Raw genomic sequence first — 25601 nt, forward strand, 5'->3', positions numbered from 1 at the left:
TAAAGCCTTACTGACTCACTGACCGCTGCTGTATAAGAGCAATTACATGGTAAATACATAGGAATTGTCTGCTTAATATTAAGTGTAATACTGTACCAAAAAGTGCTGTTTGTCCAGTTACACATTTGTTCTTACACACACCATTTAGTTGGTTGTTACATGTGTGTAGTTACACAAACAGAGCTGTAGATGCTATGCACCAGTGTGTACTTACAACATTCACATCTAGTTACTGTGTAGTACATAGATATTAGATGCAATATAAAGTGGAACCGAGAATCTGAACATTTAATTTGTACAAGTCTTACATAATAAACTCATATAATAAATTATGAATCTGAAGGCAATGGTAAGGGAGAAAGTGGTTTTACTAAAGGAATGCTTTTAGTCTTTTTTGCCACAAGGATGAACAAGGGCCCTCCTCAAACTGAGTCCTGGAAATAACAACAGAACAACACCATTCAACTCACAGAAATTAAACCTTTTTCACTTCTGTCTCCTGTAACAACGGTGATTTGATATTTGACTGAATGAATTTAATATTTGACTAAACCAGCTTTGTTAAATTGTTCTTTTCCATTGGGGACTGGTGTACATCACTGTATATAGGTACAGTCTACAGCACAGATATAAATTGATCTCATGTATAAGTATATGGATCATTCAAAAAGTGATTGCCACCTGGAAGGTTAAATATGGCTTATCACCTGCATAAAACATGCCACTGTTCACCTGTATAGAAGTCTGATATCTGAACACTACTGGAGGCCTCATCAGGATTCAGCTCACTGTACGTCTATGATCATGAACGTTAGATGTGTTTTCATACTGTCAGCTCAGCAGTGCTGTGGAGTAACATCATGACAAATATGAACATGACTTTTTCAACAAATATTTATCTGACTTCTAGATATACCTAACTGTACATGCTCTTTATTTTTCACATAAATCTTACATTCACGTTAAGAAGATCCCTTGTTTCTGAACTACTGCTCCAAATAACCTGCAGCTGATTTATTAAGTGATGTATACCTTTTAAGCCAGATATTTACTAAAAAGGCTAACTGCCCATTAAACATTGCAGCTTGACTATGGTTGTGTTATTTTAAAACAAGAGAAAGCTTTTTATAAAACTGCTGAAATCAGCAGAATAACAGCCTAAAGCTTCTCTACAAATAATAGACCCTCCATTCATTCTCAGACACAAATCTTGTAGCTCGTCCCTCAGAACGCCGCTGATGAGAGATCAATTACAGTGAAGTGTCAGTGAGGAGCTGGCCAGCCTCATCATTTAGTCATCTACAGAGCGTTCCAGACGCGAGATTGATCCAAGCACTCCCTGGGTGTGTGCAATTCATCCAAGTGCGCAGGACATGTGAAAGAATGAGGACACAGTCATTTGAATTTGTGCACAATCTATAATTTTATATTAGCACAAGACACACAGATGCACTGATATCTTTCATACACGCCGCTCTAGAGATCCATCCATAACAAACCTCACTGTACGGCAGCTGTGTCCACAAACCCTCTCATGCAACGACCGCAGACAGTGTAGAACATCTCTACTGAACTTAGGTAACAGCTCTAATAGGCATAAACACACAAACACGCATCCTAATTTAACTCATCTATTTTAATCAGACTGAACTGCTTTTAAATGGAAGACATCAGAATGAGCATAATTACAGTAAGCCTTTACTTCAACGCTGCAGGCAGTTCACGAGGTTCTGAGACTGAGCTTATAATGTAGAACAAATGAGGACTGAAACACAGACCTGATTCACAGAGAAACACCAGCATGATAAGAGCCATGTGACACACACCCCATTCATTCTCTGTTAATGACTGCAGCCTTTAAGTCTTTAAGGATGGCGGGACTGAAGGGACAGGTTTGGTTTTTTTTACTTCAGCTTCTTCATCAAATACACACAACACAAGCAAAGCATCTAGAGTATATTCAAATAAAGTTCCACTGGAGATGTAAAAAAGATATATTGTTAGATATAGTGCATCTGATCACACTCTTACACCGCGTGGGTCTGGTTCTGTTAGTGTCGGGCAGCTCTGGCTCTCTAACACAGTCTTGTGGTCCATTTCTCTCGCCGGCCGGTCAGGACTAATTAAAGCAGCATATAGAGCTGTCTGTGCGCATTACCTGCTGGCCTCACTTCTGCGCTTTCATTCATGGAAAGTGACCTTGGCTGGTTTTCACACATACGTGTGGTGTTTGTTCTTTCTCTCCTGTGGTCACTGAGCCCAGGGTCACATTCTCATCTCAAATCTCCAACATGAGAAACTTCTTAAAGCTGTGCGTTTTTTATCAGCGCTGAACTCACAGCAGCTGGCTTTCAGGCTCACGGCCGAGAATGCGGCAAATATCCTCAAAAGAGCTGCATCAAAGTGTGTGAGAATTAGGAGAGGAAAATTGAGGCATCCAGGCCAGCAGCCATCATTAAAGAATAATAGAAGCTGAACAGATGACAGGCAGCCCTGTAAAAATGACCCTCTTGACAAGAGCACTTCTCCAATGGGCTCGAGCTCTCCAGGCTGTTAAAGGTTCCTCTGCTTCACAGGTGCTGGATTAATGGACCTTTTGTTGGCCTCCTGCCTGAAGACGTCTTCTAAGCTTCCTCAAGACCGTGTGTTCTGTGAGAGCCGTCGGTCATTACAGACACGTGAAGCACTCATAATACACCTTTCTGAACAGAAATCAACGGCAGCGTGTAAAAGTGTATTTCAGCTTTCAAAGTAAAAAAACAACAAAAAAAACAACAACAACTGAGTTTAGTTTTTGTATTTTTATTGACCAGGCAAAAATATTCTTCTCATTTCTACTACCCCTGTAAGAACAAGACAGAAAAAAACACAGTACATTAAAATAAACTGCATTCAAAACTGGCTGACATAAAAAAAAAAAAAACTATGTTCATGTCTTAGATTTCATTTAGCGTCTTCCTTCAAATCCTGTCATTATTTACTTGTCCTGCTGTTTTCATTCAGTGGAACGCAGGGTCAATGAAAAACAAAAGCCTCAAAAGTAGGCCACATTTCTCACACACTATATCCATGTTCTCAGAGGTTATAAGAAATCCTGTTTGAAAAACAGAATGAAAACCTCACAGTTTGTCTAAATATTCAGTAGTTGTCACAGTAGCTTTAATGCCATGATGCCCAAGAGTTCAATACCAGACAGAATCATACGATTTTCAGCGTATTAACTCTTTAACTTTATGTCTTTGAGTTGCTTCGAGCTGAATAAACCTACTAATTAGCGGTGCTTGTTCTTCTCTGGTGTATTCTCTGGTTCTCCATGGTCTTCTCTTCTATTGATGGCTGCTTTGTTCCTCTCTCAACACAACCGATATCTCCCTCCTCTCGTCAGGACTGAAGACTGAAGGTGGATGGCAGACATGTGTTCACAAGCACATTTTCCAGAAGATGTGTGAAGGACAGATTTGTGTCTACAAAATTAAATGATGGCTGAAAACATTTTTGAGGACACAAAGGTCACTGACTAAACACGGCAAATATGTGAAATAATGAAGTTTCCCCTTCAAGGACATTTGATTGCTTTTTTACACAAATTCATCAAAAGCAGCAAACTACACAGAAAGTCTCTTCACCGTACAGTGATGCGTTTGTATGAGCACCTCTGCTTGTCATTTTAAAAGCTATAACTCAAAAGTATTTCCAAAGGTCAATCAAAGTCATTTAGATTAAAAGTGTGCTAAAGCTCAGACAACTGATTCTCAGGGTAGCAGTGTGTTAAAAACATCCGTTTCAGACGAGCAGCTCAAACGCTCCGGAGCCGAGGTCACCATCAGCACACAAAATAATTAACCGCTCAAAGCCATCAGTTTACTATTTCACAAAAACCCAGGAGCGGGCGTCTCTCTGGATCTGCCGCATGCTTCATTAGCCCAGCCGAGGAGGATAATAGGGCCAGAATGGCTCTGGGGGCCACGGGACGCTGGGATCGTAATATACTTTCAATTAGCTGACCGCCGTGAGAGCTGCGCTTAGACTGGACAGATCATCACACTCGCAAGCGACATCGCGACGGGTCAGCCATGTGGAAAACACAGTCCTCTGGATCTCTTTATTTTAATGTAATAAGAGCTGTACGGAGGAGGCTGAGGATCACTGGAGAGCGTGATTGGATGGGCTGAGAGAGTACAGTAAGACTTCATTTAGAGGAAACGTGTTCGACAGAGTCTGCGAATCTCGCTCTTCATCTCCTAATAACACCAGATGAACACAGCCATGAAAATCATTCATTAAAATCAAGTTTTAAAAGTAAAATCTCTGTCCTTAATTCAGTCCTAAGCAACAAGACTCTTTCCTCCTCCTCAAAATGTGAAGATGAACCGTACGTAACTCCCACTGGACAGATTGAAAAGAAATACAGAGCATTTCTCAGATTAAACTTTTACCGCACTGGCTCTGGTCAGAATACCTAATCTCCAGCGTGACCTGAGGGGCCTGTCCGATCTCCTCATTAACACCACTTACCCATAAATAACAGCAGCTGACTTTCACTGACAGATTGGCTTTTGAGACATCAGAGAAATCAGCAGAGATGCTTGAACAGGTGCAGAAGAAACGTTTGATCAGAATCACAACACAAATTCTGGAAATGTTTGGATGTTTTTAAATTTGAATCAAACGAAAACTAAAAGAACTTCAAATCCCAGAAACCACACAGACATAGAGAACATAAATGTTTAAACAGCAATTTTACACTTACGCACAAAATAAGCTCATTTTAAATTTGATGTCTGATACAGGTCTCAGTACAGTTGAAACAGGGTCATGTTTGTCATGATGCAGCAGCTCCTCCTCTTTTGAAAACATTTGAAGATGTCTGGGCATCAAGGTTATGAGTTTCTATAGTTTTTGTTTAAACTCGATCCAATTCTTGCCTGACATAGGTTTCCAGCTGCTGAAGAGTTAATTGTTGTCTCTGGCATATGTTTCATTTAAGGATTAAGGTGAAAGATCTGGGCTACAGCAGGTCAATCCAGCTCCGGACTCTTATACTACAAAGCCATGCTGTAGTATGTGGTTCTGCCTTGTCCTTTGTCCACTGTCATTTGTTATGTTATATATGTTCTATTGGGAATAAAACATCGACTCATGTGATTTGAAAGTCTCTTAGTTTTAGTTCAGAAGTTTCAGCTCACGTCTAACTGGAGTCCAGCTGAACTCATGAAGCACATGGCAACGCAAATACACACATAAACACAATATTCTAGTTCAGAAACAACAAACCATAATAGCTTGATTAGCCATAATATAAAGCTATAGCTGTCATATTGCTGCGTACAATGCAGCTTTCATGAATGCTTCCGGATCGATAGCTGAGCTGCTCATTAATGACACATGCTCCTATTAGTTCAGAGCTTTAGCATCCATATGAAAGATAAACGTGAGGGTGAGGGTCTGAATGCACAGCAACTAAATGGATGTTGTCTAGACAGAAACACGAGCAGAAGCAGATGGCAAATCAAAGGGAAGACATAAAAAAGTATGAGAAAAGTTAGAGGGCAGTTAATGATGCCAAATCACTCTTAGTTCTTCAACACAGACAGACTTTTCAGCCGGTCGCCTCATATGATGCCACAATGCTTCTCACAACAGTGCTTGTTTAAAACCTAATTCAAGAGTAAACATCTAGATTTGACTGTAGTGTATGTGGGGTTTGCTTGTGCAGAAACGTGCCCCACGATGCCAGCGTTCAGTGCAGATCCTCTATACTACAAAACTACTGATGACTTGCCATTAGAGCAAGTGAACTGAGATGAAGGTGCATCGCTCCAGACCACAGAGTTTTCCTGAGATCTGTTCTGGAGCCATTGAACTCCTGCTAAAGAGTGAAGACTCAAATTCATCCCTGAAGATCCAGTTTCCACGCGGAGGGGCCGTGTAACTGACACACACACCACCTGTTGCTGGAGGCCCTTTTGGCTCATTTGATGCATGAGAAAAACAATCATCATTCTGCAAATGGATTTCACACTCTAAACACACAAGTGCCTATTGTTCGAGAAGCCGTTGACACACCTGAACACACATGTAAAAGTGTGCTCTCACACATTCACTCAGAGCCTTTAAAAGTGAAGCCACTCTTAGAAATGATCCTCAAAGGAGCGCCTCTCGTCACTCACGCTCATCAACACGTCGCTGGAGATCCAGCAGTCTCACCGCTGTCTCGCTCCTCTTTAAAGCATGCATCTTCTTTCTCTGCCCTGCAGGTGCTCCACAGTTGATTCCTCCGTGACTTCATGAGCTCCTCAGGGCTTGTGAAAAAGAGATCCAGGTTCAAACAGCTCTCGCTCTCAAACTTTACGTTTGAAAGTCAATGCTTTAAAATGTGGGTGAGATTTGAACACACCTTTAAGGCATGACTTCTCACTCGCTGATTAAAGAGTTTTACTGCATGACAGGGAAAGTCAGACATCTGCATAGAAAGTGTGAAACCATTTGCCTTATAACAGAAAAAATGGTTTTGGTCTGTTTTGACATGCGGAGACATCTATGTGAGACTTGTCACTTGTCGCAAATAAATTCTTTAGACTTTAGACAACAGACAGGACCTTCAGAGAGTGCCATCCGCTCACTGAGTGTCTCATATCAGTGAATCTGAATCAATACAATCGCACTGGTTTGACCGGTCTGTCCTGAATCAATGTCATGCAGGTATTGGGCTTGTATAGTGAGGAAGAAATTTCGGGAACGAAAGTTTGTTTTGTTTGAGACACTTAGTAGTATGCAAACTAGGTATTCAAGAGCACAATTGGATATTGAGTTTAATCGACAAAATCTAAGGGGGAAATAATGGGAACATTTTCTGGGATTTTTGAGGTATTCCCTAGAAACAAGTACCACATGTTTTGTATTTCTCTTTAAACTGTTTGATCAAAAGCCTTATTTATCTGAACTTGTGCACCTCAGTTTTGAGTGAACACTGTCAAAAGAGTCCAAGATTCAGTTCAAGATTTTGTGATAATATAGGACAATGAAAGATTTAGCAGCAATAAGGCTGGTTATTTTTGACCAGGAACACCAAATTAGGTAAAGGATTTTCTGCAAAGCACAAGTGTATAACCAAACCCAACGGCGCTCAATAAGGCCTGGCTGCTGACAGGTCTGGCTCAGCACAGTTGGTCCAGCAGATGGCCTGCCAACAGAGATGGGTCGGCCCAGCCAGAGATTGGGGTTGTTGAGAGTTGGAGGATTGAGAAGAGCGGAGACGTAATATTTACTACCAGCCTGTGTCTACCGCTTATGTGCCATTTCATGATTTAACATCAGTTTGGTGTTAGCATTTCAGGAGAAGAGAACGCACTGGACTAATTTCCAGTCAGAGACGACTTCCAGAAACACCTTGGCACGCCCAGTCCTGCAGGTGGTGAGCTGGTGGAGCAGGTGAAAGACTACTGGCACATGCACTGCACCACCTGGAGGAGTCAGACCCTCGGCGGACCTTGGAAGAGCAAACACGGCCAGAACCAGCATCTCCAGAGAGATCAGCTCCTGCACTGCCCGAGGTTACGCTGAAGCTTTGCCAGTGGCTCATAAACACCAGAACAACAGCAGGCAATCTGAGAGTTCATTCCTCAGAGGCACAAGGTTTTTAAGTCCAGCTTTAAAGACATGATGGAACACAGGTGAGCTTAAACAAACCGCTGGAACAAATACTGAACAAACAGCAGAACCAACTTCCGAGCACCTTCAAGAACCTCATCCACAATCACAGCAGCTGAAACACACTCAAAACACTCCCAAAAGCACCCAAGAGATAACAGAGTCCCACTAAACACTCTCTGTTTGCTTTATATGGAGGGAATCCATGTGTGGAGACTAATCAAAACTTCTTCCTGCTCTCTGTGCAACCTTTCCAATCATACAGAATCGACTGACCCGTGGACCCAGGAAAATCACATGCACAGAGGGAAATTATATATAACCTACATTTGCGGGCATGATGGAATAAATGCAAATGGAATAAAAAGCAAAGCCTGTCTGTAAATATGAAATCATTAAATTCATCTTCAGCATAGCCTAGCTTTCAATTATGGCAGGATATTTCCCAGGGGTGTGTGCGCCTGAATCTCCTGTGCTCCGGGTTTGATAATTCTCTCTGCCACCGCAGCATATTTGCACTCTAACACTGTCAGAGTGAGCGCAAGGACACTTTTAAGAAAACACCCAGAGGAAGGTGAGCGTAGGACACGTCTGTCCACAAAGGGCAGATCTTCCCACAGGACGTCATTAGCTGTGTGTCCTTTCTAAAGTCTGGAGACGGCAGACCTCTACCTGCTGCCTGATTTGTATGCGGTGGGGTCGTGTCTGGCCCACCGTTACGTGAATTAAATGCACGAGATGAGCTCCTACGTGACCCCGCATTTCCCGTAGCAGGACCAGAGAAATGGATACGGGTCCCTGGGGGCCGCGGCACGGCGAAGCCTTGCAGTATGAAATGTAAATGAAATGTCAATTTGGTTTATCATTGAACTTTACAGCAATTAGACCTCAAGTCCAAAGGCCACAGGATCTTTCATACTGGAAAAGAAATGCTAACAGTGACTCACAGAGGAGCAGGGTGAAACCTTAATTAAATCATGTAAAGATGACGGTGAGAGTTCAAGCGAGATCTGGCCTTTTGACAGATCACTTTGAGGCTAACTGGAGATTGCTATGCATTTTTCTCATGCTAAATTACTCAACTTCAATTGGAAAGGCCTATGAAATCAAACTGAGGCAATCATAAAATTGATTTTATATTTAGTAACTTTGTATTTTTAGTTCATTAAACAAAAACTCCAAACACACTGACTCTCATTCAGTCCCCAAAGCCGCTTTTCCACCGCTGGGCTGGTGGTAAGGAACGCTTTCAGTTGTGTTTCCACTTGAGCTGGACATGTCATGGTTAGGAAACATTCTCGTCTGGAACTGCATAACTTCCAGTTTATAAAACCTTTTGTGTCTTAAATACTAGGAAATACAGTTTTCTTGAAACTACATAAAACAACCTTGTCTGAATCAACAGAATTATCCCAAATGGTGCCCCAACTAGTCAAACACTGCTGTCTGAATAAAAAGAAATTCTTATTTCTGAAACCTTACACCGTGTCCTAACTACACATGATGGCGCGACACTCAATAAAAGGTATCGTTTCCATGTTAATCAGACGGCAACATGTGAAATTTAGAAATGGTTTGTATTTGGTTTGGCAGGAACAACATACAAACTATATGACAGTAGATAACCTCTGGTGATTATGTGTTTTTTCCGAAGTTAAACATGTCTAATGAGAGTTTAAATATCATACTGCATGACCTTATAGACATACTGAAAGAAACAACAGACACTTTACCTCAGAACTTAAAGTAAAGCAAACATGTCTGTTATAACTGAACTCACTGCGAAGATTGCTCACTTGTTTGTTGTCTGGCTACTAGTTTCTCTCTGTAGCTGGCCAAGCATGCTATTCGTTCTAAACAAATATCTGATCTTTCCCCATAACACAGCTGCTGTTTACATCTCATAGCCCGTGTAAACACTTGCATTACCAAGGCCACGACTGAGGTGTTTGCATTAACAGACCCACAGTGGACAACCAAACCAAGTCAATTAATTCTCACTGAAATCTGTCATCCCTTTGCCATGTCTCAAATTTCAGCCATTTTGCTTCCACCAAATCCAATGTCATCGATTCTGAACATGTGAAACGAATTCACAGCAATTCCTGCAATCCACAACCTGGAGCTCTCATGTTTTTTCTATTACATGAAGCAGAAGGAAAAGCAGGACTTCCACCTGCAATTACATGCTGAGTTAACACATCCTGCTGCAATACTGAGAACAATCACTTTAAACTCAACATCTCATGTGCTCAAGTGATGCAGCTATTATCTGAATACAGTAGACGACTCAAAAGATGTGTTGATTTCTCAATGCAGTCTCCACAGCTTTATTCAGGAGGATGAAACCACCGAATACAAATGTGTCCTTCTGCGCTCAGCGATTGAAAGGGCCGTGAAGGAGGTCACAGCATGTGTCACAGCTTAGGTTTTTTCCTTTGCATACTGCTGTTTACTCACCTGTGCTCATGAAGCATGCGTGACACATGGGGTCGAGTTTCACCGTTGTTCTGACATGCTAAAGTAAAGAAAGACCTCAATAACAGCCTTTAGACTTCACTCTCTCTGTGAGGAGTCTCATATGCTCCTGTGCACCAACATGTGTTACTCACTGCATGCTTTCAATAACAAAGCAGACGCAAAGAAAACACACAACCCTAGAAGCAATATCTGAAATGTTTGTCTTAATAGGTTACCTGAACTTTTAAAATAGGCCGTGTCAAAAACAGACGTAATTAAGTTAAATATGAAAGCTGATCTTCTCTTCTGCTTTTTGTTGTGCTGTGACAAATGTATCCATCAAATGCAAAATGGAAAAATTACACCTTTTGGCTTGTGGTTTATTGATTTCATGATGGGCAATTAAAATTTCAGTTTATTTTGATTCATTATGCCGCTCTATTTTACTGATATCTTATGTCTTTTACACAAACTTGTAAACCTTTAGATAGATTTGTCCTCTGAACATCTGTTGACATCTCTTGTAGTAAATGCATCCAGAAAATCTCTCGAGCGAAACACTCCTGTCACACCTGCAGGCCCACACTCACACGCTTCAAAGATAGCATCATCATCACCCATTACTGTTTTCAACTCACCGTTATTACTTAGTTTAGTGTGTAAACTAAAATCCATTGAGGTACAGCTCCTCACAGTTAACCTTAATGTTCCATGTAGTTACTGTGCGTTAATAACCTGTATTGCAGCTAGGCACTTTTGTTTATTTGTCTTTGAACTTGCTAACTACGGTTCAAAGGAATTTTCTCAACTACACAGTCTGTGACGTGACAGACACGACAGCAAACAAACAAACGTGAGTAAAGAATAATCAAAGAAAAGACCATTTCAAATCTCAAACTAAAGCAGGTTTAATGCTAGAGCCTTGAGGCACACCAAGATAAAACAAACCTTTCAAACTAATCAGAAATAAAAAAAGCTTCTGGCAAAGCTCAGAGCACTTGATGAGCACAGTGAAGGTCCGGCAGTCATTATCACTATGGACATCTCTGACCTTCAGGTCAGTTCCAGTATTGCAGTTCTCTTCCGGGCCAAACTGATCAATGAATGCGAAGGAGTACTGTAGCTGCTGCTTTCAAAGGGAGGCTTCATTAATGCCCACAGACAGAGTTAATGAGCCATTCTTTATCTACTTCCTGTTTTTGTCAGGTCCACATTTGCTGAACTTGCTGGGACACGGTAGCAGCTATTGTGTGAAGATGTGGAACACACTCATGTAAACACAAAAAGAGCCCGTGAATGTTTGTATGTGTGTGTAAATATATATATATATATACATACAAACCGGATTCCAAAAAAGTTGGGACACTATACAAATCGTGAATAAAAACTGAATGCAATGATGTGTAGGTGCCAACTTCTAATATTTTATTCAGAATAGAACATAAATCACGAAACAAAAGTTTAAACTGAGAAAATGTACCATTTTAAGGGAAAAATATATTGATTCAGAATTTCATGGTGTCAACAAATCCCAAAAAGTTGGGACAAGTAGCAATAAGAGGCTGGAAAAAGTAAATTTAAGCATAACGAGGAGCTGGAAGACCAATTAACACTAATTAGGTCAATTGGCAACATGATTGGGTATAAAAAGAGCTTCTCAGAGTGGCAGTGTCTCTCAGAAGCCAAGATGGGTAGAGGATCACCAATTCCCACAATGTTGCGTAGAAAGATAGTGGAGCAATATCAGAAAGGTGTTACCCAGCTAAAAATTGCAAAGACTTTGCATCTATCATCATCAACTGTGCATAACATCATCCAAAGATTCAGAGAATCTGGAACAATCTCTGTGAGAAAGGGTCAAGGCAGTAAACCATACTGGATGCCCGTGATCTCCGGGCCCTTAAACGACACTGCACCACAAACAGGAATGCTACTGTAAAGGAAATCACAGAATGGGCTCAGGAATACTTCCAGAAACCATTGTCAGTGAACACAATCCACCGTGCCATCCGCCGCTGCCAGCTGAAACTCTACAGTGCAAAGAAGAAGCCATTTTCTAAGCAAGATCCACAAGCTCAGGCGCTTACACTGGGCCAGGGATCATTTAAAATGGAGTGTGGCGAAATGGAAGACTGTTCTGTGGTCAGACGAGTCACGATTCAAGTTCTTTTTGGAAATCTGGGACGCCATGTCATCCGGACTAAAGAGGACAAGGACAACCTGTTGTTATCAACGCTCGTTCAGAAGCCTGCATCTCTGATGGTATGGGGTTGCATGAGTGCGTGTGGCATGGGCAGCTTGCATGTCTGGAAAGGCACCATCAATGCAGAAAAATATATTCAGGTTCTAGAACAACATATGCTCCCATCCAGACGTCATCTTTTTCAGGGAAGACCCTGCATTTTTCAACAAGATAATGCCAGACCACATTCTGCATCAATCACAGCATCATGGCTGCGTGAGGAGAAGGATCCGGTACTGAAATGGCCAGTCTGCAGTCCAGATCTTTCACCTATAGAGAACATTTGGCGATCATAAAGAGTGAAGGTGCGACAAAGAAGGCCCCAAGACGATTGAACAGTTAGAGGCCTGTATTAGACAAGAATGGGAGAGCATTCCTATTTCTAAACTTGAGAAACTGGTCTCCTCTGTCCCCAGACGTCTGTTGAGTGTTGTAAAAGAAGGGGAGATGCCACACAGTGGTGAAAATGTCCTTGTCCCAACTTTTTGGGATTTGTTGACACCATGAAATTCTGAATCAACATATTTTCCCCTTAAAATGGTACATTTTCTCAGTTTAAACTTTTGTTCCGTGAGTTATGTTCTATTCTGAATAAAATATTAGAAGTTGGCACCTACACATCATTGCATTCAGTTTTTATTCACGATTTGTATAGTGTCCCAACTTTTTTGAATCTGTTTGTGTATATATATATATATATATATATATATATATATATATATATATATATATATATATATATATATATATATACACACACATACACACACACACACACACACACACACATATACACACATGCATATGTACAGGTGCCCTATGAGATGAACGACAGGTGAAGGGAATTAACTTTCAACTATCTGCTAATCACAGGCACACACTACTGACTCTCTTCATTTTCAACACTACATCCATCAGCCATGTGATGACAATTTAATCAAGTTAAATTTATCCTGTCTTTAAAGGAAGTCGTAATATAAGCCATTTCTAAAGTACAAATGTCTTCTGTATAGACAGGTTTGGTTGTATTTCTAGAAAGCTCACATACTCAGGTGAGTGACAGTGCTGTCAGTGGGTATAAACAGCTCACTGCATTACTATGAAATGACTGTTTATGTATCTCGGAGACAGAGATAACACATCAAGTTATTCCAGTTATAACTGACGGATGTAGTTCAACAATTGGACAAGTAAGAAAAGGTAGAAGAGAGAGAAACTTCTGAGCGTGATTATTTCAGCACAACTAGAGTCACTAAAGTGAACTGCAAAACTTTCCAGATCACACTTCCTGTTCACCACTGGTTGAGTCAGTGTTGATGTATCAGGCTACGCAAAAAAAAAAAAAAGGGGTCAACTCTAATGCTTTGGAAACCTGAGGTTGTTATACTGCCAACGTGTGTTCATTATATTCTATATACAACCTCTGTCTTATCGTTTCATATGTACAGGTGCCCTATGAGATGAACGACAGGTGAAGGGAATTAACTATCGTTTCATGCAGATGTTTATCAGTGTCTGATTGTGTTCTGAAGCTCTCTATCAATGTTTGTCCTAACTGCACTGTCACATTTGTTGTGATGTCACCGGCCGATCAATGTCAACATGACATCATATTCCAGCCACAGATAGATCTCACTGTCCAGGTATGGCTGACCTTGTCTGAACAAACAGGTCTCTGTTTTAAGTAGCCTACGGAAAGATGATCACTGGCACGTGAACAATAGCAAACGAGGTCAAACCTCAATACTGACGTACATTTTCATCAGCCGGTTTTATTATTTATGTATAAACACAGTTAAATAGTGAAAGTGAACCTGCTTTTGTCAACGGATGGCATAGATGACACTTCATGAGCAACTCAGGGCACCACTCATCTTGGAGAACTCTAGGAATAGCTCACCTAAAGCTGTCTGTCCACATTATGGCAGGTAAACAAAGTATTTCAACACAGAACTAATGACATACATCTGCTGTAGAAGAGACTCATGTTTCATGCCCCGGGGGAAACAAACTCCTGCCCCACACACGCCACACCTAGAACCGGTTCCAGACCACAGAAAACAGAGTGGTGCGTGACAGCCAATGTTATGAGCCACCAGCCATCTATTATACAACCGTGAGGACGAGTGTGAGTCAGCGTTTGACAAAACACAATGACTCATATCAAACAGATTAACAAGGCAAACCGCGACAGTCGATGAGAGGCGGAGGCGCTCTAATCCAGCCGGAATCAGAGTGGAGGCGGCGGGAAGGTGTGTGGCGGATCAGGCGCGGGACAAACACTGAGTTTCAGGACACAAACAGCGTGAGTAAGAGAGACATGTGAGCGGAGCGTGTGTCAGACAGCGGGAAATCAGACCAGAGAGAGCGCCAAAATCTCTGCCTCACGGACCCTGATCCTGCCGCTCTCCGCTCATATCAAACATTAACACACACACACACACACACACACACACACACACACACACAGCCCAACTTGCATTAGGAAAAGCAGCACAAATGATGTCCCTATGCAAACACACAAAGACAATGTTCAATTCCAGGAACAAAACAAATAAATACAAAAACAGACAGCCGTGGCAATAAAGTGGTTTGGTAATTCGGTCCGTGGTAAATATAAACCGACAAAACTTAGATGTTTTGCTTTTCAACATAAATTACACACAACTATATAGTTATATTTATTTTTAAAACATGTGTTTGTAAAAGTGCTGTAAAACAATTAATTGTGATTACATCCAAAATAAAAGTTTTTGTTTACATAATATATGTGCTTGTACAGTGTATATTTATTATGTATATATAGATACACATATATACAGCAAATATGTTGAAAATATTTACATGCATAATACATTTAAATATTTACCTTCTTGGTTATAACTTCATTCTGTTAGTCCATTTTAGACATTTTACTACCTATAAGTAACTACTACAAGTGCACTATCTCTCAGAGTAGACTGTTAGTGTAGGGTTAGGGTTAGTAGAATGTTAGTAGAAGGTTCTGATAGTCAGTAGTGTTAGTGTTAGAAGATATTAAGCAGACGGTCTACTAATACTCTAATGACTTCTAGTTGACGTAGTTACAGAGTTACTGACTGTTAGTAAGTGGACAATACTAAAAGTGTTACCATATTTTTATGTTATAGATAAATATATTATTTTTCTTCAATATATGCATGCACATGTTTGTATATACATATAAATACAGGGGTTGGACAATAAAACAAACACCTGAGTTTAGATCACAATAATTCATTAGTATGGGCTTCTTTTGGTCGGTCAATGCAGTATCAGTTGGTCTTGAAAATGACATACAAGTCCTGCTCAGTGGTCAGAGGGATTTTGAGCCATTGTTCTTGCAGAATAGTGTCCAGGTCACTACGTAATGCTGGTGAAGGTAAACATTTCGCTGAGTGGCTGAATAATATTTAGATCTGTTGACTGTGCAGGCCATGGGAGATGTTCAACTTCACTTTCATGTTCATCAGACCACTCTGTCACAGGTCTTGCTGAGTGTGTATTTGTGCATTATCATCCTGATACACGGCCCTGCCTTCACGATACTATGATTGAACCATTGGGTGCACATGGTCCTCCAGAATGGTTCGGTAGTCCTTGGCAGTGATGCTCATCTAGCACAAGTATAGGGTCTAGAGAAAGCCATGATATTGCAGCCTAAACCATCACTGATCTACCCCCATGCTTCACTCTGGGCAGGAAAAGTCTGGGTGGTACGCTTCTTTGGGGTTTCTCCACACCGTAACTCTACAATACATGTTTCACATTGCTCTTGCTCTATCTTCAACAGACGGGTAAAGAACTCTGCTTTAGTTCTGTGTCTCTCCACACAGCAGAAGAAATCAGTTCCTTGGGATCATGGCAGAGTGTTATAACAGACAGGAAACACCATGTTATGTGATTGAGTAGAGAATCAGAGCTTAAACATCAACTGCTTTCAGCCCAAGGACAGCTGAGATCACAGTACTGAAAAACATAATGACTAACTACAAATACATTATCGCCCGTGAGGCTGTTTGTCTACAGAAGAGAGAGAGTCTGCAAACATCAGCCGTGACTCTCTCTATCACCACATCTGCAAGCTCACACACACACACACACTCACACACCTCCAGAGCAGCTAAAGCATGAGAAAACCAACTGAACCACCATCACAAACATCACAATCATCATCAAGAACAACTGATCGAAATGATGTCAGAAGCATTGAGGCAGATCAGAAGTACCACATCTATGCCCACCCTCCATCAATCGTGAAACAAGTCATAAAATAGGTTTATCCTTTAACGGCTGTGTTTAACCGGTTAATGAGACGAGACCACCCAGACAGACCCTGGCGCTGTGTGCAGTGCATCTGCTCAACAAATAGACGCCGCCTCACATTATCAGAGCTTCTCAACACTGATGTTCTTCCAGCACTGAAAGCAGGTTTATTAGGTAGAAGCTGTGTGGTCAATCACGTATGGAAAGATCTCACAGTGAAAGGTCCATCATGGTTACAGCTTTTAATCGCAGGCTCGTGCTACAGAACACTTCCAAATGCTCATGGTCATCAGCCTCCTGCTTGAGGTGAGAGAAACTTCTGACAAGAGGAGTCTGAGCTGATCAGGTGGTCAGAAACCGCTGGTGCTGGACGTGAGGAAACGGGTAAAGCTCTCTTTCTTTGGGTCAAACGCTGCACAGAACGTTCATCTTTCAGGTGATTCCTCATCTGCCAGAAATGCACACACTCCTTCAGGACTTGATGAGCTTCTGAGGGCTGGATACACACTCTGATCTCTAGCTTCTGTCTTTTTGGAAAGATTTCCACAGATTCCAGTGTCCACAAAGACAGCGGAATGTTCTTCATGTTCTTCACGAGATGAGGTCTGCAGAATAACAGGATTCACAGTAAACACATTAAAATAAGATGCGATAACTGCCAGAGGAAGTCTAAGTAAATGAGCTATTAGGATCAAACGGTGCTGTAGAATCACGGCTGCTGCCGGTGCGCTTCACGACACACACACACACAGATCGCTCCGCTCAGAAACACCTTTAATGACTTCTCCGTGATATTACCGGAGCAGCTCATCTCCAGCTCGCTCCACGCCAGGAGAGTCCACTTACTGCACATTATCACTGCATTCATCAAACGCTAGTGTCATTAGCCCTGTTCTCCAGACTGGAGTTCAAATCACTTTAATTTAGCTTGAGAGAAGGTGATTGTAATAGCTCCGGCTTTCAGGCGTCCTACTCGCTGAGGCTTAAACAGCTCTCATACAGAATGGCAGGCCTGATGACTTCAGATTGGGGAAATTGTATTGTAATGGCTCTTGGAAAGTTCAGAAGAAGCTGGATGAAGGGGATTTGTTGGAACATGTGTGCAAAAGGAGAAGTTCACAGGAGGCAATGACACGATGAGCTGCAAACAGCACAAGAAACCACCTCCGTTACAGTTTCTCATCCGTCCCAGTAGAGCTGGACGATGAATCAAAAAGAAAACTGAAATTCAGAACCAATGTAATTTACCCATGCCTTTTTTTAATCCATACTACCATGTCAGTGCTATCAGTCTTTTGCAGCGTCTCACACGAGAGTGACGTGTTAAAAGAAAGAACTGACACTTTCCCATGCGGCGGCGCTCATCACTTCCTGAACAGAAGACCCCGAGGCTGTTACGAGCTTGTGTTTACAGCAGAGCCGGATCTGGTTCACATGACATGGAAACATTTGTGTTTGATTGCAATGTGGTGGAGAAGTCATTCTGCACTGCACTTAAAAAAGCGCTGTGTCTTGAGGTTTTAGATTCAAGGACGTGATGTGAGTGAACGGCCAGTAAGAAGCTTCACCACACAGCGAGAACATGAGATGGTGTCCTGCTCTCTCCCAGAATCATTCATTATTCAAAACAATTGTTTACAGAAGATGAAAGTTATTATACTCTTTCACACTGAATTATTTTAAATGATAATCATCTAGAATAGATGCAAGTTACATTAAAATTCTTGAACTTTTGAATGTTATTCATTTTTTGTAAACTTGGTTTTTACAATAAAAGTGAAAGGTTTTTTTTCCAACAATGTGTGCTTTGATTTCAGATGTTTGAAATATTACTAAGGCAAGACATGCACTCTTTCTTCAAAAAAACATTAATAATTGAGTATATATACAGCACAAACCCAAATAATTATAAGGGCAAAAATAAATACAAATAAAATAATTGTTCAATAATCATAAAAATGTTTTGATTTCAGATCATACCACCCAGTCCTATTTCCCAGAATCCCTCGCTCTGTAACCAAACCCATCTGTGTGGAAAGTGTTTGGCTTCACCACGGCTGGGACCTCTCCCTCTCTCTCTCTCTCTCTCTCTCTCTCTCTCTCTCTCTCTCACACACACACACACACACACACACAGAGTGCGGTTGTTTTTCAGCGTTCTGTCTGAAGTTCTGCTGTGAAGTGAAGTGCCACTCGATAGGGAGCAGGCGTTTGACCCCGTGACCTCAGCAAGGCTGAAGGTAAAGTGAGCTGTGTTTGTCTGAAGGTGAAGGGGCCTCTTCCTGACCGCTCCAGTCTCTTCTACACAGTGATGGACAGCCACATATGAACGAGTCAGTGTGGAATAAACCTGGTTATCTGAAGCAGTCAGCTTTACCCAGCATCCTCCAGAAGGGAGCACTACTGACCCTAACTTCTAAATGGACCATCAGTAACGTTCAGAGAAACACTCCAGAGCAGAGCATGAGCACTTACCTTCACAAACACTGATCTGACCTTCAGCACACTCCAGTCTGTCTATCACACACATTCTCAGCTTCTCGAGCTCTCAGAACAGATTTTGCATTTGTCTCACTGAAGCTCAGAGAGTCTTGCTCTGTTTTAAAGCACAAGCATCGACACCTGGCTGACCTCTATCACGTCCTCATTCACACCCATGTTTCAGATTCTTAGACTCATTGATTTTCTCTCTAACACATGCACTCCAGAACAATAATCATAAACAGTAATGAAGAGCTTATCAAACTCATAAAAACTGGCATTTGCAAAATGTCAAGATTTAATCCATACTATTGAGTGTAGTGTGCACTTCATTCACTGTTACCCAGCATCACCCAGAGACGCACACAGCTGAGAACACCGCTTTACATGCTCATTTGTAGTTACTTGAAGGTACTTATATGTACAAAACTGTAAAACTAAAATCTAAATCTTGTTACAACATTTTATAAAAATCGAGATCAAACATATTTGGTCAAAAACCTGTGAGATCCCTCTCTGTCTCTGTTTCTTCACAGCTCCCACATCTCACACCTCAAATACATAAAATATCACCCTTTTCAGGTTTTTAAGTAAAGAAAACACTATACAAACAACAAGGAGCCAGTTGCATAAATTTAAGACGTTGTCAACATAGCAGCTGCCAAGGGGTAACCAGTTTTACTTTTCCAATACGCCTTATCATATCTAAATTTAAACTTAGGACCAGTCTTAAAGGAAAAAAGAACAGATAAATAACTTTAAGACTAGTCCTCCTCACCTCTCCTTGAGGAAGTCAGAGACGCGTCTGAAGTCGTCGCAGCAGTACTCTCTCTTCATGTCCATCAGGACGCTGTCAGAGGCCGACTGCACCGGCACGTGGAGGAAGGAGTAGACCCGCGGGTGCTGCAGGACTCGGGCCATCTCCTGAGGAGCAGAGAACAGGGCAAGAGTGGCCTTAACTGCTATATACTTACATTTAAGTTAATCATTTGGTACAATGCACTTATTGACAGATATTTCATTTCTGTAGTTACAGTAATTACACTGTTGACGCACCCCCTACACTTTAAAGGGAACCCTGGCTTTATATGGCTTAATATGTAGAAGAAAAATCATGAATGGTTAATATTACTAAACATTTTTATACAAATTTTGTACTTTGGACTGTGGGGGTGCCATCATCATGATTGAAAATACTTTTGTCTGACTCTTATCGCTAGGAGAATGCCTAGGAAAAGTCATCAATGTTGTATCTTATCAGAATTTTATTTTCTGAACTGTTGTGCTGCAGTAAAATCTCCAGTAGCAAAAATAGTGTTTTGAAATTCAATATGAACACAATAAATACACTGTACTTATTTATTCATATGAGTACATAGAAGTTAAAGCCACCTAATATAAAGTGTGACTTTCACCGTAAAAACATATTTCTGTTTGCAAAAAACAAAAAGGTTTAAACGTACTTCTGATTAAAGATAGTCTGGCATTACACAAGTTTTATATTTTAAAAGGAAACCAGTTCGAAGTAAGATTCATTTGTTTTTTGGGTTAAACATTTTTGAATGATGTGACAATTGTGAAAATTTTGAAAATTAAAATCTACGCACTAATACACACTATACTCATAATCACACAACGCTGATGTAGTTAACATTAATAATTTGGTAATAAAGTATAATCATTATTAGATTTTATCATTGTTAGCGTGATTTATTGTAATGTTTTTTTCCTCAGTTGGTCAGAACAGAGTGATAATGATGATAATGTAAAGCAAACTTATTTTGGTCATATATTGATCATATATAGAATGTGTGATTGTGAAGCACAGACAGATACACACACTCCTCGAAACATTAGATTCATACACTCTGGAGACGGAGGAGAACACACACACACACACACACACACACACACACACGGCCTGCAGCTTTAAGAATAAAAACATGCTAAAAGCTCACTGTTTCAGAGCATCACACATTTATTCTATTACACTGTCAATCAACAGTAGACGTAACGGTTTGTTTCATCGTGTTTATGTTGTAAGAGTGCTTATTTGATCTTTTGATTTCATAGGTATTATTGATATTTTGCTGACAATTAGAAGTTTTAGTAAACTCAAATTTTAGCTTCTGTTTGGGCCATTTGTCATAAATATATTTTAGTAGCACTGACATAATCTTTTTATTGCAGTTGAGTAAAGAGGTGAGACTTTAAATAATTGTACAATTATACAAAAAGCATTTCAAAACCTAGCATACTATTGGATTTTAATAAGCAACATCAATTTGCCTGTAAATGTATAAATGTGTTTTTTTATTTTCTACTTAGGAGCACATGTGACTCTGTATGTAAGAGCCAATCCCTGGTTTACAGACAAAAGTCTATTTCTTGATTCATTAATAAACACTATATGCCACATGTAACTTGAAACTGAAATTACAAACTGAAATGTTGGGTCAAGTAGTGTGTGTGTGTGTGTGTGTGTGTGTGTGTGTGTTCAGATAGGATGCCTATAGTTCTTCTCAATCTGAGAGCAGTTGTGCAGGTTAATGTTTCTCCACAGCGCCTCAAAGAAACACAACAAAAACATGTTCATGTGTTCAGCGTAAAAAAATAAAATAAATAAATATTAAATAAAAATAGAAAATAAAATAAATGAACGAACATGCTCATCCAATAATGGTCTTAAATCTCAAAAAACCCATGTAATATATCTGAAAAACTGCCTCTCACTCTTAATTAATCGATGAATGAAAATCAATGAATACATGAATAAAACCGAGTTAAAGAGAGGAGAAGAAGAAGAGTCTCCTTGAATCTCATTGAGAGGAACTGTTGATTACATCTTATCATCACAATTAAACTCTATTGTGTTGAAGCACCTCCACCACACCATGCCTCTGCCTGGGCTCACAATTAAACAAATGAATTAGTTTAAAGAATAGGGACTGATTAGCGCTGCAGAACCTCACTGAGAGTCAGCTTTACTAACCACTGGTGAAAAATATGAACTATTATAAACACTAATAAAAATATAACTGAAACGCTCTCTATATTTCATCCTCAAACTTGGAAGATCATGCAGCTTTCTCTAAAGCGTTGAATATTCAGTATGAGGATATGGCCATTAGCTGACAAAGAGAAGCGCAAACACACTTTAATTTCCGAGCAGACACACACATCACTCTGGAGTATCAGATCCGATCTGACGCGCTAGCAGGAGAAACACACCAGCGTTAATTAACAAACGTGATTATTCTTCATGTCTGTGTGTCCTGCACCTTGTAGCCCAAAGCATCATTTAATATGCATGTTATTTGTTCAAGGAAAACATTCATTTATGCGCTTATGCTAATGTGTGCTCAGGGCTCATTAGAGATGGATGATAAGGGGCCTCCCACGATCCCGATCGACCAATCACCTGCCTCGTGAGCTGAAGGGGAGGGGCTCTGGCAGATGGCAGACGAGATGAGTGACAGCTGAGCAGAGCAAGATGAGAATGATTTCACAGCGTCTATCATGAGACACATCTATCACTGATGATGCAGCATCACACACACACACACACACACACACACACCCCGCAGCAGACCGGCTCTTCTCCTCATCCTCCATCACAGCTCTGTGTCTCAGAAGTGTTTCTCCTCAGGCTGACGAGGCTTACACACACATTTATTCAAGCAAATAAAGCAGTACAGGGTAGAGAACACTTCTCAGACGTCTGCCGCTTTCTAAGAACAAACTACTCTAACCTGAGAAGTTAAAGGCAAATAAATAAATAAATAAATAAATAAAAGGCCCAGAGAAGGAACTGTGTTTCATTTGGCTCTGATCAAATCAAACCACAGCGGTGCGGACCCTTCAGAGATGAGAAGAATATCTCTGAAGCATAAAAAGGCATATGAAGCACAGTGGCATGCTTTAGGACACTAGGCTGCGACGTGGAGAGATTTATCTGACGGTGAAACGGAAATCACTGCAGAAGTACCAGTGACGTCGCTTGTGTGCTATATTTCCATACGAAACAGATTGAACATAAATATATTCCCTGTAAATCTGTTGAATGTCATTCATTTGCTGACCTATCATGATGAAGCTAGTTTAAATGGGAACGGTTCAAACAGGTTCTTATGTGTATGGTTGAGAGAGAAAGCACTTCTCTGAACACTTCTTCAGCTCATCCTGTGGTGTTCAGGTCCGAGCTTTGAGCTGCTGGGGGTTTAATGAGGAAAAGCAGCAGTGAAGGGTTCGTCTCATCACTTCAGGCTCCGTCAGATTAAAGAAAAGCTGTTGAACAGATAACTCACTTTCTGAAAGCTGCTCTCACTTTGCATTGCACAGGATAATTAATCCATTAAAATGTAATTCGCTCAGCGAGGAAACAGAGCTACAGGACTCTATTGAACACACGCAGAGGTCCGTTCCCACTTCCATTTGCAAGAGTAATAGCTTTTCTATGAGCACCAGGTTTCATCGGTATGTGGACCTGAGATCTGGAACATATTCTGAGAGGTAAAATGCCAGGGTTCCCATTACAGTTCACATCCCAAACAAAAACAACCCACGGCAAGAGTGTTAAAAGAGTCCCATTCTGTGACACTGAGAACAGAGCAGCAATTCAGTCTCAACGACCCTTTCATGTATATTTAGCTTTTAGGTCAAAATGTTTTGATAGCGTAAGATATTTAGGACTGTTCTATTCTTTTTAAGGCATAAAACTCTGAAAAATAAATTTAACAGCATTTACAGTAAATATTACAATTTCTCACAGTCCTGTACAAGCTGTAAAAGTGAAGTTAAATAAAATTTTGCAGGGTTTATTTACCTTGATGTAAATCCTAGTGTTGTTTTTTTGCTGTAAAACATTTCTCAGACTGAGCTGATACTGGAACCAGATTACATTAGAGCTAATTACATTTCTAATAATGCACATATTGCTACAGTCACATTTATTCTCTAATAAATTCTCTAATAAAGTAAAACACAACTCCGTTCATTTCACAATGGAACAACAGCACATATCTAAATCCAGCATTAAACAGCTCAAACATGCCATTTAGAAAAATCAAATATTCATCTAATTAAAAAAAGTCTTTTTGATTACAAAATTGTTAGACTGATTTCTAAACATTGTTCTAAACATTACTAACTTTTTCCCTAGAGATAGTCCTTTATTTTATTTGAATAAATGTGCATTAGTAATATTTAGCTCAATTGGCCTCTTATGGCCTCAGGAGAGAAATTAAAAGATGTTTCCCGTAACTTAAATTATGCCTTTTAAATTCAAATATAATTTGAATACTGGTAATATTTAAGTACAAAATTCGATCTTGGATTTTCAGCTATTTTGACAGCACTAATGTGACTTCCCATAACAAGTTGTGAAAGCTGACATGCAGAGGACAGCGATCCTGTGGGATCAGGAGGAGAGTCTGACAGGTGCCGGGTGACCGATCTGTGATTAAAAACCTGAGTCTCTGGAGAGACCCACCGCCTGCAGGAGTACGACGAGCAGGAGCTGCAGACCAAGCAACTAAACCACTTCAGAATCATCACTTCAGTCCAAGACAAACAGACTCATCTACTGTCCATGCAATGCTACATTAAGCCCCTAATGGACAGAGAGTCTCTGGCGGTTCATTAATATGAAAATGGCCTGTGTTTGGGATGAAATTAGTGGCCCCTCCAAACACAAATGGTGGCGAGTCTCCAGAGCCTGAGCTATAATTGACTGAACTGTGAATGTTCACACATCGCTCTCTCCAGATTCAAGGCTTGTTCAGTTCCCCACACCTTCATTTCATTTCTCTATTTAGCATCACAGTTTAATTAGCTGCAGTTTGGTCAAACATAAGTATCACTATTGCTCATGACTAGAGTTAATAATCTGAGCAAACGCTGATGCATTAGGCCTGTAGAGAAGACCCGAGAAGATCCACAGAACATTGTTGGGCATATATTATATGATATGTCCTTAACTAGTGTTGCACAGAAATTTTGGCAACCCAGAAGATTTTGAATGGGCCTAAAACAGTGGCATTTAATAAGAGTAGGCACATGTCCTTTTGTGCACATAATGTGGATCAACTACGACAAATTTGTACAAATGACCTACACCTAAACCAATCACTGCACACACTCTAGACAAATGAGGCTATATGAATTCTTACAAATTAGCCACCTCAAAATAAGTATAAAATCGGTCGTGAGATAGCATTGAATAAACATCAGAATTCTTAAACACTAACTGAAATGAATCCTGTCTCATGTAATCAGTCAATCAGCATTTGATCCTGAATTTAATTTTAAACCAGACCTGATTTGTTTTACTCTACTGCACAGCAATCCCACTGAAAGGCAGAATTATTCACTAAAAGAGGGTGAGCGAAAGAAAGTGAGATGTTTAAACAAGGTCATCAGGATTATCGTCTGGAACGTTTGTTCCTTCTTCTAGTCATGAAGGTTTGGTGATTTTCTTGATGAG

General features: G+C 40.5%; 1 protein-coding gene across 1 annotated transcript in view; it reads right to left on the minus strand.

Moving 5' to 3' along the window:
- The window catches only part of cdkal1 (CDK5 regulatory subunit associated protein 1-like 1), a 176699-nt gene that overhangs the window by 49597 nt on the left and 101501 nt on the right, over positions 1-25601 (minus strand). Inside the window, 1 exon segment of the mRNA XM_043261055.1 lies at positions 19896-20041. Within this exon segment, the coding sequence (XP_043116990.1) occupies positions 19896-20041 (146 nt within the window).

Source organism: Puntigrus tetrazona, chromosome 16 (genome assembly GCF_018831695.1).
Source record: "Puntigrus tetrazona isolate hp1 chromosome 16, ASM1883169v1, whole genome shotgun sequence".
Lineage (NCBI taxonomy): Eukaryota > Metazoa > Chordata > Actinopteri > Cypriniformes > Cyprinidae > Puntigrus > Puntigrus tetrazona.